General features: G+C 41.5%; 3 protein-coding genes across 3 annotated transcripts in view; 2 read left to right on the forward strand and 1 right to left on the reverse strand.

The window, feature by feature from the left end:
* The first annotated feature begins 4,367 nt into the window (after window positions 1-4,367).
* Window positions 4,368-9,122, forward strand: LOC133467407 (tyrosinase-like). Its single transcript, XM_061752254.1, has 5 exons — window positions 4,368-5,201; window positions 6,031-6,247; window positions 6,326-6,473; window positions 7,291-7,472; window positions 8,595-9,122. The coding sequence occupies exons 1-5, from the start codon at window positions 4,380-4,382 to the stop codon at window positions 8,849-8,851; spliced, it is 1,626 nt and encodes a 541-aa protein (XP_061608238.1). The 5' UTR covers window positions 4,368-4,379; the 3' UTR covers window positions 8,852-9,122.
* A 26-nt stretch (window positions 9,123-9,148) lies between these two features.
* chordc1b (cysteine and histidine-rich domain (CHORD) containing 1b) lies at window positions 9,149-16,859 on the reverse strand. Its single transcript, XM_061752259.1, has 10 exons — window positions 16,664-16,859; window positions 12,778-12,827; window positions 12,653-12,709; window positions 12,413-12,573; window positions 11,364-11,467; window positions 11,091-11,149; window positions 10,703-10,773; window positions 10,519-10,624; window positions 9,808-9,990; window positions 9,149-9,737 (listed from the first exon to the last, which is right to left on the reverse strand). Exons 1-10 carry the CDS (start codon window positions 16,725-16,727, stop codon window positions 9,555-9,557), a joined length of 1,038 nt encoding a protein of 345 aa, XP_061608243.1. The 5' UTR covers window positions 16,728-16,859; the 3' UTR covers window positions 9,149-9,554.
* LOC133467395 (protocadherin Fat 3) overlaps window positions 13,296-17,845 on the forward strand; it is an 87,733-nt gene continuing 83,183 nt past the window's right edge. The window contains exon 1 of the mRNA XM_061752224.1: window positions 13,296-13,422. The gene's annotated coding sequence lies outside the window, so the exon portion shown is untranslated. The remainder of the gene's footprint in view (window positions 13,423-17,845) is intronic.

Consider the following 17,845-nt stretch of genomic DNA (forward strand, 5'->3'; position numbering starts at 1 on the left):
TGGTGCCAACGCACAATAAAATGTAGCTGAAGGCACAACTTGTTGTATGGAACATTATAATGTTGTGATAGGAATTCCGGCTCTTTTTAAGAGAACCGCTTCTTTCGGATCGGCTCACTAAAAAGCTCTTTCGGCTCCCGAAATATGTAAACATCTGCATTCAGATAACTTATCCATAGTCAAGACTGCCGCCGAGAAAGCGAGCGTCTCAACTTTTGAGGAGCTGATCTGCTTTCTTCTGTCGGAAATGATTTAGCAAAATAGGAGACGACAAAGGGACTCTCAGAAGGGACTGTGCAGCCAGCCCGATGAGTGAGATTTTTTTCCCCCCCTCCAGACTTTACACTGCCTTTGTATTGTCAATAATGTTGAAATGTGTCCAGATTTTACTCCTTTTCCTGCTATCGCTCATTTCCTTACCAACACGTTTGTGCTTTCTCTTATGACCACTTGCTGTTTCTCACTCGTCTTCCTTCCTCGTCTGTGTGCTGCTGAGTGCATCCCACACTTCCTCACCTCTGCTCCGCGCAGTCAGAGAGACAAGAGAGCGATGACATTTGACCAATCACGTGCGGGCTGGGCTCTCTCTTAAGTGAACGATGAAAGCGGTTCCCAAACATGAACCGGCTCTCATCGTTCGCTTCATATTCACCTCCTTTATTCGCTGAAAAACTACCCCAAAGCCCTGTTTAATAAAAAAGTATTGCTTTGGCGTCATCTTGTGGTATCTTAGTATAAATGAACTAAGTTTAAGTGAGTAGAGGAGCTTAATTTAGTGCTTTACTTCCACGTTGTGGCATCTAGTTGCCAAAGAACTATGTGGACATGAGCCGAGGAGCTTCGTCGAGTGCTTTGCTGCAATCTTCAACCTTTTGGGCGGGCGTCATTTACAGATTTTTGCCCTATCAGCTGTAGGGCTTGGACCCTACACTGGTTATTCGATAGTGTTTTGGCTTGATTGCAGTGCTTATATTAGAGGTCAGATTGACAGCAATTATCATTTTGTAATAACGGGTGTCCCATCTCCAATGACTGTGTCCAAAAAGACAACATTGGCATTAAATGTCAAATGTAAAATACCATTGTCCCATCTGCCATCTTCCCTTGCTTGAGGTCATTCTGTCCCATCTATTGTATAGTTATTCAATAAAAAGCTTATCGTTTTTGCCTTCCCATTTGTCATGAGACCAAATGAAAATACCTAAAAAAAAATCATCCAAATTATTTAGGCCAACGAAAGCAGCTGGCTCACCCTTGCCCCTTTCTTTTAGAAATGTTAAGATTCTCAGATAAGTTTCTGTGAACAGACACAATGGACACACAATTCGCTCTCACGGTATTGCCTGGATTAATAACTCCTAAGTTAGGATACAATGTGAACTCCTTTGTTCATTATGCCCTTAAGAACATTTTGTCTGTGTGGCATCACTGTTTTTTTGTTTGTTTTACCACAAAAGCTTCCAGTTCAATGGCTTCTACTGTGACTTCTTCTTAAATTCCTGGTGTGGTCATGGGTTACAGTTGTTTACTCAACTCAATTCAACTGTATTTACAGAGCATTTAAAAAAAACAACAACAATACTACAGCAAACATCATTTAAAAAAAAATATATATATATATATATATACTTTAAAAACAAATACAGTCAGTTACAGGCCTACAGCACCTCCGCTGTGTCTTTCGACTGAGTCACTTGCTGTTTTGCCAGCAGCCCATCGGTGGTATCAAAGTGTATAGGAATGAAGTACATGTAGATTCCCCAGAGAAGGAAGGGAAGAAGTGCTCCCTTCACATTGGCATCTAGCGTACAGGAGCTCACAACTTAATTCTGGGAGAAACCTCATAAATTCTCATCAAATGAAAAGAAAACTTGTTTTTTCTAGTGATAGTACAGCTTCAATCTTCCAAAATGACAATGTTTTCTCCGTGACATGAGTTAATTCTTGTATAAATGTGACTTTTGCTCTTGCCGAGTTTAGGCTTTTTTCCATATATTATTACAACGTTTTCTGGCAAAAATGAGAATTTAAAATTGTGACGCAAACAAGTTTTGTTTCGAGATTTTGAGTTACTTGGAAATGGACCAAGTTTCATTTTTTTTGCTGTATTGATTATCATAACAGTCACTGATGGTGTAGTGGTACACTCGCCTGACTTTGGTGCAGGCAGCGTGGGTTCAGTTCCCGCTCAGTGACGGTGTGAGTGTGAATGGTTGTCCGTGTCCATATGTGCCCTGCGAATGACTGGCGACCAGTTCAGGGTGGAGTCCGCCTTTTGCCCGAAGTCAGCTGGGAGAGGCTCCAGCGTCCCGTGACCCTAAGCAGGATAAGCGGTGTTGAAAATGGATGGATGAATGGATGATTATTATAACAATGAGTGGCTTTGTTGCTCATCATTTCTGTCTGAGTGGTTGTAAACTCTCTATTGGCTTCAGTGAAAACCCTACCCTGAGGTAATAAGGCGATAAATTAACTTTCTATATTGATATCATACACACTTTATAATTGTAAAAAAAAAAGCTGTTTTTTCATTTTTCTTGAATTACTTTTTGTTTCTTGGAAATCAGAATTTTAGATAGCATTCAATTCATAAGATTAGCTTTATTCTTTCACAATTCTTATTTTCCCTTTTATTATATATTATTAGGATATCGAATTTAATATAAAACTTAATTCTTATAAAAAATCTTTTTCCTCATGATGTTACGTTATAATCCTAAAAATATTAATTGTATCTGAGAAAAACAATGTTTTCTCATCCCTTTGCTCAAGGAAAGACTCTCTCTCCCTGTAATGTTAGAATGATCATAAAAACCCGACTTTTTCTTGCAACTTTTTTTTGTGATATAAAACCTATGTTCATGTAGAAATGTAGTTTTATGAATGCAAAATTACAACTTTCCCCCTGTGATATTATGTTCTAATTAGGGCTGTAACGATACAGTATCGAAAGAGCCAATCACAATACTCTTAAGATGCGAACCTGTGTCGCGTTTGAAATGGCAGAACCACAACATGCCTCTTCCAAATCCCCCAGTGTGTGCCTCTCATTGAAGTTAGTTTAAAAAATAAAAATAAAAATAAAAAAACCATAAGCCTGGAATGAGGATATATTTCTTCAGCAAGCATACTCCAACTGCGTGTCATGTGAACACATTTTCTCATCATCTGCAAAACTCTGGCTACCGCAAATGGTCGTTTTGTTCAACTATACATGAGGAGAGCTGATCGAGTGGGGGAGCGGAAGTAACATGGCAATTACAACGAGCAGACAGAAATTGCGGACCCTCCAGGCTCACATGACAGCAGTATGGGGGCAATATGGCTAGAGAGGCAATATGCCTCTTTAGAGCAGAAACGGTAATTGTGTAGTTGAATATTTGCCGTAAGTGCATTAAAACATTTCTCAAAGTCACATGCAACATGTCGAACATGTTAATGCATCTTCAAAGACACTATCCCAAAATGTATTTAAGCGGGACACGGACGAAACCACAGGCATTCATTATAAATGATATTTTTAGTGGTGCTTTGAGATACGATATACATTTTTTGCTTTGCCTTGCGTGCAAAGATTTGAGATACAAGCGCTGTATGGTGGCAGTGAACTCATTTCACAACAAGAAGAAATCTTTAAAAAAAAAAAAAAGCCTTTAAGCTGTTTATTGCCACCACCAGTTGAAGTTTACTGTCAAACTAAACACAGATAATTACACTTTGTGTATGTAAAACAATCACATAACATTGGCTAACAAACAATGCAAAATGCCATAAACGGGCTAACGAATCGCCTTGGTGTCACGGTGTTATCTAACCCTTTTAAGTAACGGATATTGGAACACAATTGGTGGAATATTACATGAAGACAGATTGATATCAAAATACTTACAGGCATATCTTCTTTATCCTCTGCAAAGAATAACTAATATTACTCTGCAACTTGCAAAATTTAGACATTTTTTTGTAACATCGCAACTTTGTGTTCGTAGAAGTAGGATTTTTATTCTTCCAAAATGAGGACTTTTTGCGATGATTTTGCTTTAGTTTCTGTGTTTGGGTGGGTCTATAAGTCATTGTTTCAATTTTGATTTAATATGTTTTTTAAGGCGCTCAGTCCTGTTTTTTAAGGTGCTCCTTTTGAAGTTAGAGCAGCTTTTGTCTTTTTTGCTGCATTGATTATTTTCAAAATGTTCAACTTCATTGCAAATCATTTCCATCTGAGCGGTTGTGAGCTCCCTAATGGCATCAGTGAAAGCCTCATCTTGAGGTTAAGCGGCATGTGACCGTGCTCAGCGAGGAAGGAGGGGTCTATGCAGGAAGGGCTTTTAAGGCCTGAAAGTGTGGAGGTTATTCCAGGAATTATTTTCACGCCTGGTGTGATGTGGCGTGTCGTTGCCGTGGGTTTCACGCTCTTTTGGGCGCCGGCCTTTCAGCAGTTCCCGCGCCCGTGTGCCACCAGAGAGGCCCTCCTGGCCAAGGAGTGCTGCCCTCCTTGGGAAGGGGACGGCTCGCCGTGCGGGGCCAGCTCCGGTCGGGGCTTCTGCTGGGATGTGGTGGTACCCGACACCCCTGACGGGACACAGTACCCCTTCAGAGGGCTGGACGACCGGGAGAGGTGGCCCTTGGTGTTCTACAACAGAACCTGCCAGTGCACAGGGAACTTCATGGGGTTCAACTGTGCCGACTGCAAGTTCGGCTACTTCGGGGAGACCTGCCAAGAAAGGAGGGAGTCCCTCAGGAGGAACGTTTTCCACCTGACCCAAGCCGAGAGGATCCAACTGGTGTCCTACCTGAACCTGGCCAAGCAGACGCCAAGCAGTGACTATGTGGTTGCCACGGGAACCTACCTGGAGATGGAGAACGGCTCCAACCCCACTTTTGCCAATGTGTCTGTGTACGACATCTTTGTGTGGATGCACTACTACGTGTCCCGTGACGCGCTGCTCGGCGGGCCGGGAAACGTGTGGGCCGACGTGGACTTTGCCCACTGGGCACCCGGGTTCCTGCCGTGGCACCGCGTCTACCTGTTGCACTGGGAGCGTGAGATCAGGAAGGTAACCGGGGACGACAGCTTCGCCATCCCCTACTGGGACTGGAGGGATGCCCAGGAATGCGACGTCTGCACTGACCAGCTCATGGGGGGCCGGAACCCCCGGGACCCCAGTCTGCTTAGTCCCGGCTCTGTCTTCTCCTCTTGGAGGGTTAACATTTTATTTTTTTAATTACCTCCAGCAAGGAGCTTGCTTTTCTTTTAATTACTGTTATTTTAAAAAAAAATTACTTTCAACACATGCCAGTTTCGTTGATGAAAAAAAAAGTCTGTTTATAAAGTGAACTTTACGTGAGGTTTGTTGAAGACTTTAAATTTTCTTTGTTATCAAAACATTAAATGTGCTTTAAGTGCATCTAAAAACATGTACACAAGAATTGTTGAAGTCAAAATTGTAAAAACGTAGATCTTTGAAAGCTCATGAAAAATGGGAGCAAAAACATCCATCCATCCATCCATTTTCTGAGCCATCCATTTCTCCTCATTAGGGTCACGGGCATGCTGGAGCCTATCCCAGCTATCATCGGGCAGGAGGCGGGGTACACCCTGAACTGGTTGCCAGCCAGTCGCAGGGCACATACGAACAACCAACCATTCGCACTCTCAGTCACACCTACAGGCAATTTAGAGTCTCCAATTCATGCATGCACCGGAGTGCCCGGAGAAAACCCACACATGCAAACTCCACACAGGCAGGGCCGGGGATTGAACGCGGGTCCTCAGAACTTTGAGGCTGACGCTCTAACCAGTCGATCACCGTGCCGCCGGAGCAGAAACAAAAGCGCTGAATTGTTTTTGCTAATGAAAGCACGTTCAATTAGCTGTACCTTAAGACTATTCTAAATTATCTTTCATGTCGACTCCTACTTGTATGTTAGGTTCGTTGAACACTTTAAATTGTTTGATGTTTACAAAGTCTTTAATTTTTGTTTTAGCCGATTTAAAATGGATGTATTGACATTGTCTGCCTCCGTCCTCAGTCCCTCTGCTCCCAAGTGCAAGACTACAACGCTCGCGGCGTCCTGTGCAACGCCCTGGCGGAGGGCCCTCTTCGCCGTAACCCCGGCAACCACGACCGCAACCGGGTGGAGCGTCTGCCCACCTCCACCGAGGTGGCCTTCACCCTCAGCTTGGCCAACTACGACACAGGCACCATGGACCGCACCGCCAACATGAGCTTCCGGAACACCATGGAAGGTTGGAAAAGCGCACGAAAAAAAAAAAAATAATTTTGTGTAAACAATGTTCTAATAGATCATGTTTGTCACTTTCCAGGATTTGGGGATCCCCAGACAGGCTTGGGGGGCAGCCCCCGTATGGGCATGCATGCTGCTCTGCATGTCTTCATGAATGGATCCATGTCGTCAGTGCAAGGCTCGGCCAATGACCCGATTTTCCTTCTCCACCACTCCTTTGTGGACAGGTGAGACACACACACACTCCTAAATGCAATCACACATCTTTAATTAATCCATCCAACCATCCATTTTCTGAGCCGCTTCTCCTCACGCGGGCGTGCTGGAGCCTATCCCAGCTATCATCGGGCAGGAGGCGGGAACACCCTGAACTGGTTGCCAGCCAATCGCAGGGCACATCGAAACAAACAACCATTCGCACTCAGAGTCACACCTACGGGCAATTTAGAGTCTCCAATACATGCATGCTTTTGGGATGTGGGAGGAAACCGGAGTGGGCCGAGAAAACCCACGCAGGCACGGGGAGAACATGCAAACTCCACACAGGCGGGGCCGGGGATTGAACCCTGGTCCTCAGAACTGTGAGGCTGACGCGCTAGCCAGTCGTCCACCGTGCAGCCATCTTTAATGAAATTATGGGAATTAAAGTTTTATCATGTTATCTTATTAAGGGCTGCAACTTGCGAATATTTTTAGAATCGATTATTCTATTGATTATCTCATCGAGTAATCAGATATATATATAAAAAAAAAAAGGTTTTGCATTGTAAAGTGTCCAAATCTGCATGTGAGGTGCAGGTATTATTGTTGTCCACTTGGGGTCGCCATCCTCATGTTCCACACTAGCTGTGACTTTGCGTGTGTGCGGCTTTAAAAGGTGCGGCCTGGCCTGAGGGACGTGGGAATTAGAGAATGAGAGTTTAGAGTTGGCTGTTGTGAGCTCAGGTTAGCGGCTGGCTGTAATTTAACAAAATGTGGAAAAAGTGAAGCACTGTCGATACTTTCTGGATGCACTGCACACTAACACACATTTTCCCATGTCAGTCTCTATGAAGAGTGGCTCAGGAGGCACAGACCTGACCCGTCCCAGTACCCAACTTCCAACGCTCCCATTGGACACAACGGCGAGTACCACATGGTTCCCTTCCTGCCCCTGCACACCAACAGAGAATACTTCCTAACCAGCAAAGAGCTGGGATACGAGTACTCACGTCTGCTGGGCGCCAGTAAGTTGTTGCCTTTCCTCATGTCCAACAGTCTATATTGTCTTTGATGTTTACAAATACATGCACGTTACATTCTTTGAAGACTTGAAATGTCTTGGCTTACAAAACAAAAAAATCCCCCCCCCCCCCCTAAAAAAAAAAAAAAAGACTGGACTGAACAGTTAATTAAACACTAGAAATTGTTTAGCATGTGTTTGTTTGAAGACTAATCCTTGATGTTTACAAAAGCACCATTTGAGAAATTAACTTTTTGTTTGTGAAAAAAACAATTCTACAAAATCTTCTGTATGATTACTGTCAAAGACTAAAAATTGTCTTTGATATTAACTAAGCACCTATTGAGAACTAAAATGGTCTTTGATGTATACGAAAGCGCATACGTTAGTTTCCTCGAGGACTAAATTGTCTGATGTTTACGAAAACGCTTATTGAGACCGAGAAAGACTTTTTACGAAAACCCGTAAGTCAGTTCAGCATTAACATGAGAATCTGTTCACGGTTGCCTTACCTGGATAAATGGTTATATAAAATCATTTGTTTAAAAAAAAAAAAAAAAAACTCTCCGGAAGGTCAAATTCTCATTGTTTACCTGCAAATTTGTTTTGACGACAATAAATTGTCTTTGGTATTCACAGAAACAGATTGAGAACTCCATCCAAATTGTCTTTAAACACACGCTAGTTTCGTTGACTACTCTCAATCGCCTTTTGACGTTTATGAAAAATGTACTAAGCGAGGTTTGTTAATGACCACATTGCCTTTTAACATTTATTGAAAACCTATATGTTCATTTTCCTGGGAAACGAAATTGTCTTCCATGTTTGCTCCTTTGAATTATTAAACCTCCTTACTTGAATGCCGCCGACCTGTGCGGCCACACATATTGCTCACACCACAAAGCGCCACCGATGTGAAGGAAAACGCCAGTTGAGAAGACGAAATTGGGTCTTGTTTAGGAATCCATGCACACAAGCTTCTTTTAAAAGCTGTCTTTGATGTTAGCAAAACATTTTATTTTCTCAAAATCTTTGTTGTTGTTGAAGACTCTTCAGTTGTGTTTGACGTGAACAAAACACCAATTGAGAACTAAATTGTCATTCCGTTTCCTCCTCGCCTATCCAGACCAGCGTCTGTCCGAGTCCTTGCGTCCTTACCTGGAGGGCGTCGACGCCGTGTGGCCGCTGCTGCTGCTCGCCAGCCTCTGCGGCGCCGGGCTGGCGCTGGGCGTGGCCGCGGCCGCCGTCAACTTCAAGCGGCGAATCCCGGCGTGGCCTCCGCGCCAGAGAGGTTTCTCGTCGCTCCTCGCCGCCCCGGAACAGCAGCCTCTTATCGGGAGGGAGGACGAAAACAAACCCCGCGTGTACACAGCGACCATGTGACGACGTGTCAATGTTACAATAAAGACTTTCCTTTCTTTCCTCAAATGTCCCCTACCCCGATATAAACAATATTGTTCGCGCGCACACTGACTCGTTAATGGTGCAGTACCTGTACTTCAGAATCCTCGAGGTTTCCTTTGGCTGTTGTTAAAAACTGCATTTTCTTGTCTTCACTGCCACGAGGAGGACAGAAACACAATCACACGAGTAAAAACAAACAATCCTGATTTCAGATGCAGAAAATAACTTATTCAGTTCCTTCAACACATTATGCAGGTAATTTTTTTTGGGGGGGGATCATTTTTCAAAAAGTTATTTTAATATTTCAGCATCCTCACAAGAACATTGCAGTACGTCATTGTAAATACCTACATTTTCTTGTCTTTACTTCCACCCAGAGGACAAGAGAGACAATTACATAACAGCAACAAAAAATTCAAACAAAAAACTCACAGGAATCCAACGTATTAATTCAAGTGCAAAACCTAATTTTCAGTTCTTGAACATTTTGAACCATGATTGACTGCTGCTTAATCGGCACTGAAATCTGAACTGGAATGAGAGGTAAAAAACAAAGTGGGCTAAAAGTCAAGTGGAAATGTGGTCATCCAGCATTATGAAGTCACACCTGGCATTTTGTGGCTATACAAGTTCAGAAATAGTGGAATATTCCTGCAGAAGTTCCAAGGTGTCTCCCTTCGTATCATTCGTTCTCCTCCTCGTCACTATCGCTCTTCTCCTCTCCTTTATTCTCGTGGTCCCGCGTGGTTGGAGCCACAGGCGGCGGAAGATCCAGGCGAGCCCACGACATAGCCCCCGACTTCCTCATGGCCACCTCGATCTTGGCCGCCATCATGTTGACGGCGCTATGGCTGACGTCGATCACCTGGAAAGACGGCGATAAAGGCGTCAACGGTGAGGTTCGTAGCGACCTTTTCCTCCATTTGTGGACTTACTCCCCACAGGCTGATCTTCTGCTCAAACTCCTTATCGCCCTCGAAGACCACATGGATGTGCAGCGTGGTGCTGTTGGCGTCCACGAAGCTCAACTCGGGCAAAGCGTTCTTGGCGTAGATGGAGATGATGACCTGCGAGCCCGTCTGGTGCCAGTCGAATCGACAGGGCACTACCTTCTTGCCCTGAGTCAAGCAAAATTTGGACTTGGAATATAATCATCCCGTCACTAGAAAGCTGAAGCGAACTTCAGAACATCCAGCCACTACCAGTTTACAAAAACTTTAGTGCTTGCATTTTCATTTTTTTTACAAAATGATAAAACTGCGGACCTCGGTCAGAGAAAAGATGGCGCGTGGCAAAAAAGGTGAAGATCAAGTGCATTGAAAGTGAAGTGAAAACAAGTTTATTCACATTCCATTTTTGTATGTTATTACTAAATGATTTAATACTTAACAATACAGCCCAGTGCTATTTTTCTTAAAAACAACACAAAACGTTACGTAAAATGTTGAGTCTTCTGGGGGGCTGGAACAGATGAATGGCATTTCCATTCATTTAAATGTGGAAAGTTGATTTGAGTTGCGTGATCTGAGTTACAAGCATGGTCACGTAACGAATTAAAATCCTAAATGAAGGTACCACTGTATTTTGGGGGGTGATTTCACAACACACCACACGGTGACGCCAAAGCACTGTTTCTAACTACCTACCTCGTCCTTTTTCCTCCACAGGTGCTGGCCCTTGGTACAGCCCACCTGGGAGAGGAAGGAGTTGAAGTCAGAGGTTTTCTTCTTGCAGCAGCTCCAGTACTTCATCCTGGACACGGAATTAACAACATGTACTTACTTCTTTTCACAATAGACAGATAGATGTACAAAGTGCAACCCGACCGACCCTTCGTGGAAGACGGGAAAGCCACAGTGGAAGAAGCACGCGTCAGAGTCACTGGAGGGGCCAGCATAGCTCTTAAAAAAAGAAGAAAAAAATAACACTCATCTGTAGTTTTTCGCGAAAAAAAGTCATTTCTTTTTAGATAAACGCTCGTAAAAAAACATTTTGGGGGAAAGAAATTGTAATCATGGGTCTAACGCAATTCTCATTATATTAGTCTTATTTAAAATTTTGGATAAAATATTTTTTTTTCTTAAAAGACCAAAAAAAAAAAAAAAAGAAAACCTAACTAATATTCCAGTTGTATAGTCCCCCCCCCCCACCTTCCCGTATCATAGCCCAACACACTTTGGTACTCAATTAATAGGAAAATGCAGATAATTCCGATTACTTTAGTGCATCCTCTGTTTTTGCAGGACATTCCGATTTTGACCTCATCGCTGTCGTCCTCTGCGGGGATGGAAAAAAAAAAAACACACACACACACACACAGTTAGTGCTGTGAGAGACAGTTATGATCCATCAACGTCAGCTTTGACTGCGCTACAATGACATAAATGGAGGGCAAATTCCCAGTGGTGGTCTTTTAACTTTCCAGCTGCGGTTTACTTCCTGTTCTTGGTGAACTGAGTGACGCCTCAAAACAAAAGAGTTGCGCTCTCACCTTGTTTGAGTGCATGTGAGTTGTCTGTCAGCTTGAGCTTGTCCAGAGCTTGCTTGAGAGAGGACGACACGTTGTGCTGTAACCTCACCACAGGCTCGTCGGCGCTGACGCGGCACAAGGGAACACACCTTGTTAGCCACGTGGAATTTTCAGAATTTTATGGCTGCAACACTTTCCAAAAAAGCTGGGACCGGTGGCAAAAAAGACTGAGAAAGTTGAAGAATGCTCATCAAACACCTGTTTAGAACATCCCACAGGTGACCAGGCTAATGGGGAACAGGTGGGTGCCATGATTGGGTATGAAAGGAGCTTCCCTGAATTGCTCAGTCATTCACAAGCAAAGATGGGGCGAGGTGCACCTCTTTGTGAACAAGTGCGTGAGAAAATAGTCGAACAGTTTAAGGACAATGTTCCTCAACGTACAATTGCAAGGAATTTAGGGATTTCATCATCTACGGTCCATAATATCATCAAAAGGTTCAGAGAGTCTGGAGAAATCACTGCATGTAAGCGGCAAGGCCGAAAACCAACATTGAATGATTGTGGCCTTCGATCCCTCAGGCGGCACTGCATCAAAAACCGACATCAATGTGTAATGAACCCCGGACTGTTGAACAGCTGAAGCTGTAAATCAAGCAAGAATGGGAAAGAATCCACCTAATGTAACACAGTGGTAAACATGACCCTGTCCCAGCTTATTTGGAACGTGTTGCAGCCATAAAATTCTAAGTTAATGATTATTTGCTAAAAACAATCACGTTCAAGAGTTTGAACATATCTTGTCTTTGTAGTGTATTCAATTAAATATAGATCGAACATGATTTGCAAATCGTATTCTGTTTTTATTTATGTTTAACACAACATCCCAACTTCATTGGTATTGGGGTTGTACTACTGTGAACTACAAGCACAGTAATACCTACACAGTGGCAGCCGAGTGTGTCAATCAAAAAGGCATCGCTTTTCTATTCTTTTTAAGTTCCTCTCGAATCAATAGAGAGTGCCTCGGACGTGAACGCTATTGATTCGAAGCGAAGGTGTTGGACAACCTGGGTCTGCAAATGGCCTCCTGGGGCTTCGGCGCCGAGATGATGTACTCGCTAAATTTGGGCTTCTGTTCGTCGCCGTCTTTCTTCTGTCCCGATGAGGTCATGTCAGGCTTCACCGGCTCGGGGGGTTTCTCTTTGTTGTGGGGACCTTTCGTGCAGCCCTGCGAGCACGAGAAAGAGCGGCGTTAAAGCGACACACGCATGCGTGCACGGATGCCCTGAGCAGGAACAAAAGCTTACCGCAATACCGAGGAAGTCGGAGAAGTCGGTGGTTCGTCTCTTGCAGCAGGACCATCCCTGTGGGAGGGAGAGAAGCGTGTTAGGGCGGGGGCGGGACACGGGGAAGATTTTGAAAGGGCTTTTACCTTTAATGCATCATGAAACACAGGAACGCCGGGGTGGTACGTGCAGCCTCCTGAAGCCACAAAGAAAGAAAAAAAGAATAATAAAGTGTTCCAAATAAAAAGTCAGTGTGTGAGAATAATCTTACTTTGCCCAAATAAAAATATTTATTTTTTTAGATTAAAAAGTTAGAATTGTACAAAAATAATTCAGAATATGTAATATTTTACAATCTTATTTTCAGAGTCATGATACTATGAAAATCAAGTCCCAATATCCTTCCCACTCTTCCCCTTGTGAAATTACAAATTTATTGTCTTATTATTCCTTCTTTCTTTAAAAACAAAAACAAAAAACATGGCGGCGGTGTGGGACAGACAACACATAATGCCTGGATCAGACGACAAGACTTTTGCTCTTTCACGATTGCACTATCTCAGACTACTGCAATAAAATCTTGTATTCCGATAGCACCGCATCCCGTTTTTTACGATCATTGGGCTTTATCTTGTCAACTCAAATGCGACCGGATACACTCATTACCGTGGCGACGACAACAGGAGTGGAGCACGGCAACTTTGTACTACAAGGACAAAATGGGGAAAAACGTGTGTTGGTGTCACCGGTGCTCAGGACAGGAGAGGACGTTCGTTTAAGGCTTGCTTGAGGTATGTTCACGTACTTTTAATACGATACGGCTCGCAAGCAGGCAACAAAAACGTTATGTAGCCTCGCAAGCTAGCGCTAATGGTTCTACGTAAGCATGCCGCCGTTCTGTCGAATCATGCTCTAAAGTTTCGGTGTGGGTAAAGTAATTCAATTACAATAAAGTAATTCAATTACAGTAAGTTAGCACCCATTATTTCTGTCATGTTGTAATGTTGGTTTGACATGACTGATTAGAATACACGATCTGACTAGAGCAGTGATTTCCAACCTTTATGGAGCCAAGGAACATATTTTACAATTAAAAAATCTCACGGCACACCAACAAACAAAAATGTCACAAAAAGTGGATATTAATTACTGTATGTACTTCCTGCCATCTAATAGAAGACCATTAATTTGTTCTGTCTGTCACTATGCCTCACTGGCATAAATAGATGAACAAAGATACATTATTTATTGTAAATATAAGTTTTTGAGCAATTAAGTACACAAGTATATACAGTAAATGAACAGATCATTTAAATAGACACTTTGCTCCATCTTGTGATCGGATCGGTAATCGGTTCTCGGTTTTTTAAACTCGCTGTGTTTTTTAAAGATTGTATTTAGAAATAAAATATTTTTGGGGAATAAAATCTTATTTTTCTGAAACGTAAAAATCGTATTCTTGGGAAAAAGTTGTTTTTTTAAGAGTCAGATTTTTTTTGCAAAGTCATAATCTTATAAGAAGAAAGCATTTTTTGAGGGAAGTGCTAATATGAGAAGTCTTTTTGTTACGAGATGCGCCATTTTTTTAAAGAGAAAAAGTATGTTTAAGAAAAAAATTCAGAATATGTAATATTTTACAATCTTATTTTCAGAGTCATGATACTATGAAAATCAAGTCCCAATATCCTTCCCACTCTTCCCCTTGTGAAATTACAACTTTATTGTCTTATTATTCCTTTTTTCTTTTAAAATGTTGACTGTTTATCTCGAAAGAAATACCACTTTGATTTTCCCTTTGAAACTTTTTGATTTTATTGTGGTAACAATACTTGGTGCTACATGCAGCCGACTGCAGAAACCAAAAAACAAAACACACCTTTAACTAAAAGTGACAAAGAGTAACAAATTTCCTGGGTAACCTTAGAAAGCAACAATTTCCTCTCAGCCCAGTCCTCCATCAAGCCTTAAGGTAATGGCACTGCAATGTACCGCGCTGTGATGAAAAGTGACATGCAATTAAAATGGAAATTAGACTAGTCCTGCCCGGAATTGCTGCAGATGAAGACGCAGGACGACGTGCGCAATGTTTAATCACACAAAACTAGGCAGACACTCGATTGAATTTCAACTACAACAATAAGCCGTCAAGGAATTGCATTCAGATGCATGCAAAACAGTCACTCTTAACTGCCAAGTCTTAGTATTACACTCATTTCCCTTCTTAACATCATCCTCACTGAGTTTGTTTTTGGGCCACACTGAAAAGAAATAAATTATACTATGATGATAGTCTAAGATTTTTTTGCAAAAAAAAAAAAATACAGTTTAAAGAAAAAAGTTGTTTTCGTTAAATGGTAATCTTACATAATAATTTCAGTCTTGGAACAAAAAGTCATGTTGGCGAGGGTGGGGGGGCATATTACCAGAATATTTTTGTTCGAAAAAAATTGCAATCATAACACAGATTGACATACATGAATAAAGGTTGCGTGCTCTTTTTTTTTTTTTTTTTTTTAAACACTGACATTTATGGATGGCAGCGTTGCATCGCTTTGGATTGTAAAATCAGCACAGCTTGAGTAGTATACAAAGCCTAGGTGGTGAATCTGTGTTTATCACAGATTACGAGGGAGAGAAATGCCAACACGTTGGAAGTTGGACAAGTTTAGGCACCTGACACGCGAATAGAGTATTTATATGTATGCTATAAACAGAGTATGTGTCGTGGTAGGTAGTAGAATGTATGTGTCGCGATGGTGGGAAAAGATGATGCAGTTCATGGGGTGAACAGCAAACGTCACGTACAAAAGCCACCGAGCTTCAACTCGGGTCATGTGGTGAGTCTGCATCGCTCGCGGCGCATTTCTTAACTTTCTATTTATAAATAAATTAGTGTTTTGGCATAAAAAGGACTTTCTCTGTCTTGTTTTTGTTGTTTTATAGTTTGAGGCGTCACAAAAGCCTAAAATATTAGCATCCAAATCCCTGTTCTGCTTGACATGTTTCTTCTCGCAAAAAAATGTTTTTCTTTGCTTCTTGGTCAAAAAACAAAACAAAACAAAAAAAAAAAAAAAACAATTTTGAGTGAAACCAACCCATGTTCTACTGCTGATTACTAAAAACATAAGTCAGAGACTTGTGTTTTTTTTTTTTTTTTTTATTTGCTGGTGAAATAAGTGAGTGAACTTTTTTTTTTTTTTTTTGATTGGTTCGGTTCATATATTGTCACGGTCCCCAATAATCTTTGGGTCTTGAAAGATCAGTCAAAATGCTCTAAAATGACTGGCAATATGGGGAAACTCTTTGCTGAAAACTTGCCAGCAATGAATGAGTTAATGTTGACAGAGGTAACATTCTATCGATCAAGGAAATGCTAACAAAGAACACTTTATTGATCCTGGAGGAAAATTGATTGACACTGTCAGATGAATATTCACGCACATATTTATAAGATTTTCACCCCTCGTGTGGCTAAACTGGCTGAAAATTAGCAACAACTCTCAAACTACAACCAAAATCATCAACCTATTCTTAAATGACAAGACAAACTGAGCCTTATTATTATCTCTGTAAAGGCATTTTTTTTGCACTGGATATCATTAAATTATTTTAAAAGTATATTTAAGGTTTTTAGCAACATAGCGTTTTAAATGTCATTTATGGAAGCGTTCACCCTTTCCCAATTCTTTTATGTGCACATGTATGTGAGGCAGACCATAAATGACGAATTCGAACTATAAACGTAAAAATGTCCAGAAATGGTCTTTTCTGGAACTTTAAGCAGAGGCCAACCACCACCCACACCACGACAGTCCGGCAACCACATGCTAACATCGGTTTCCAAAGTTAATAACCAAGCCTAAGCTTAATTAACCTGTGTCGTCAGCTAAAATAACTTTTACAGTGATTTAGAGTGTGACATTTTGGGGTGAGCTTGCTTGAAATCGTGTCAGTTAGCAAGGCTCATTTGATTTTGCCTCATAGAATTTTCCAGATGATCTGCTAGCCTCGCTAGTCACATTAGCTACTCACCATCCGGGTTGTTTTCCGGATCGAACCGCTGCCCGCAGGCCTTGTTGTAGCACAAAGTAGACATGGCGACGAGGAACTGTACTTTAAATGTGGAAATGAACCCGTAAAAGGCAGCACATAGAAAACGAGAGACCAGTGCGGGGAGACACAGCAGATGCCGCACACGAAGCTGCCCTCGCTCACTTCCGGGTTTGCTCGGCTTTTCAAATTAAGTTGGATTCTCACGCGAAATTAATATTCTGAATAAGAATTCGCCATATTACGATAATGTTTATTTATGTATTTATTATTATTTTTTTTTTAGAAAGTCGTATTTTTTATATATAAAAACAATTTTCAATACAAGAATAGTTTACTTTTTCCTGAAAAACGTCAGAAAGAAAAAAAATCGGAATATTATGAGTAAATAGTTTTATTTGATTTGATAAAACTGTCGTAATGTTACGAGAATATTCATTTTTTTAAAAGAAATGTCACTCGGACAATATTAAAAAGTATTTTTCTGTCAGTATTATTGAAAAAAGTTTTCGATAGTTAAACTTTCAGACATTTTTTAGTTTTTTTAGAGAAAAAAAGTAGAATCTTTTAATGAATTTCTTCGGAGAAAAAAAATCAGAATATGCTCTTAACTCAAGTAAAGTTTTATTTCTAGAACACTTACAAACACGGCTGTAAAATATTACTGTACATAATAAAGCTTTAACATCAATGATAAAACCCCAATAAGTAAAGAAATATTATTTTTCTAATTAAAATATACTTATTTAACTTACTTGTGTTGGCCTGCTGCAGTTCCGCCAGCGACCTCTTGGTGGTCTCAAGGTGTATCAAATTGTGGTCAGATGCCCCTAAGGGGCAGAGAATTGCTTCCTTAACATCTTGCAAGAGTTCGAGAGATTATTCCTTATCGTTTCACAGTCTAACTATGAATTTTCTACAATAAACACTCGTATGCTACAAGATGATTTTTTTTATTTTAGATAGTCATCATAATATTTCTTTTTTATAATTTTTTTTAAAAATTTTGTAACGTAAGACCATCCCTCCACCCCCCGAAAAAAAGTCTTAATAGCCGAAAATGCCCTCGTTCACTTCCGTGTTTGTTCGGTTCCTTTCGGCAAACATCGGCGCTCCCTCTCTCGCTCGCTCGCCCACTGACACCCACCCTCAACCCATTCGCGG

This window comes from Phyllopteryx taeniolatus, chromosome 17 (genome assembly GCF_024500385.1).
Source record: "Phyllopteryx taeniolatus isolate TA_2022b chromosome 17, UOR_Ptae_1.2, whole genome shotgun sequence".
Classification (NCBI taxonomy): domain Eukaryota; kingdom Metazoa; phylum Chordata; class Actinopteri; order Syngnathiformes; family Syngnathidae; genus Phyllopteryx; species Phyllopteryx taeniolatus.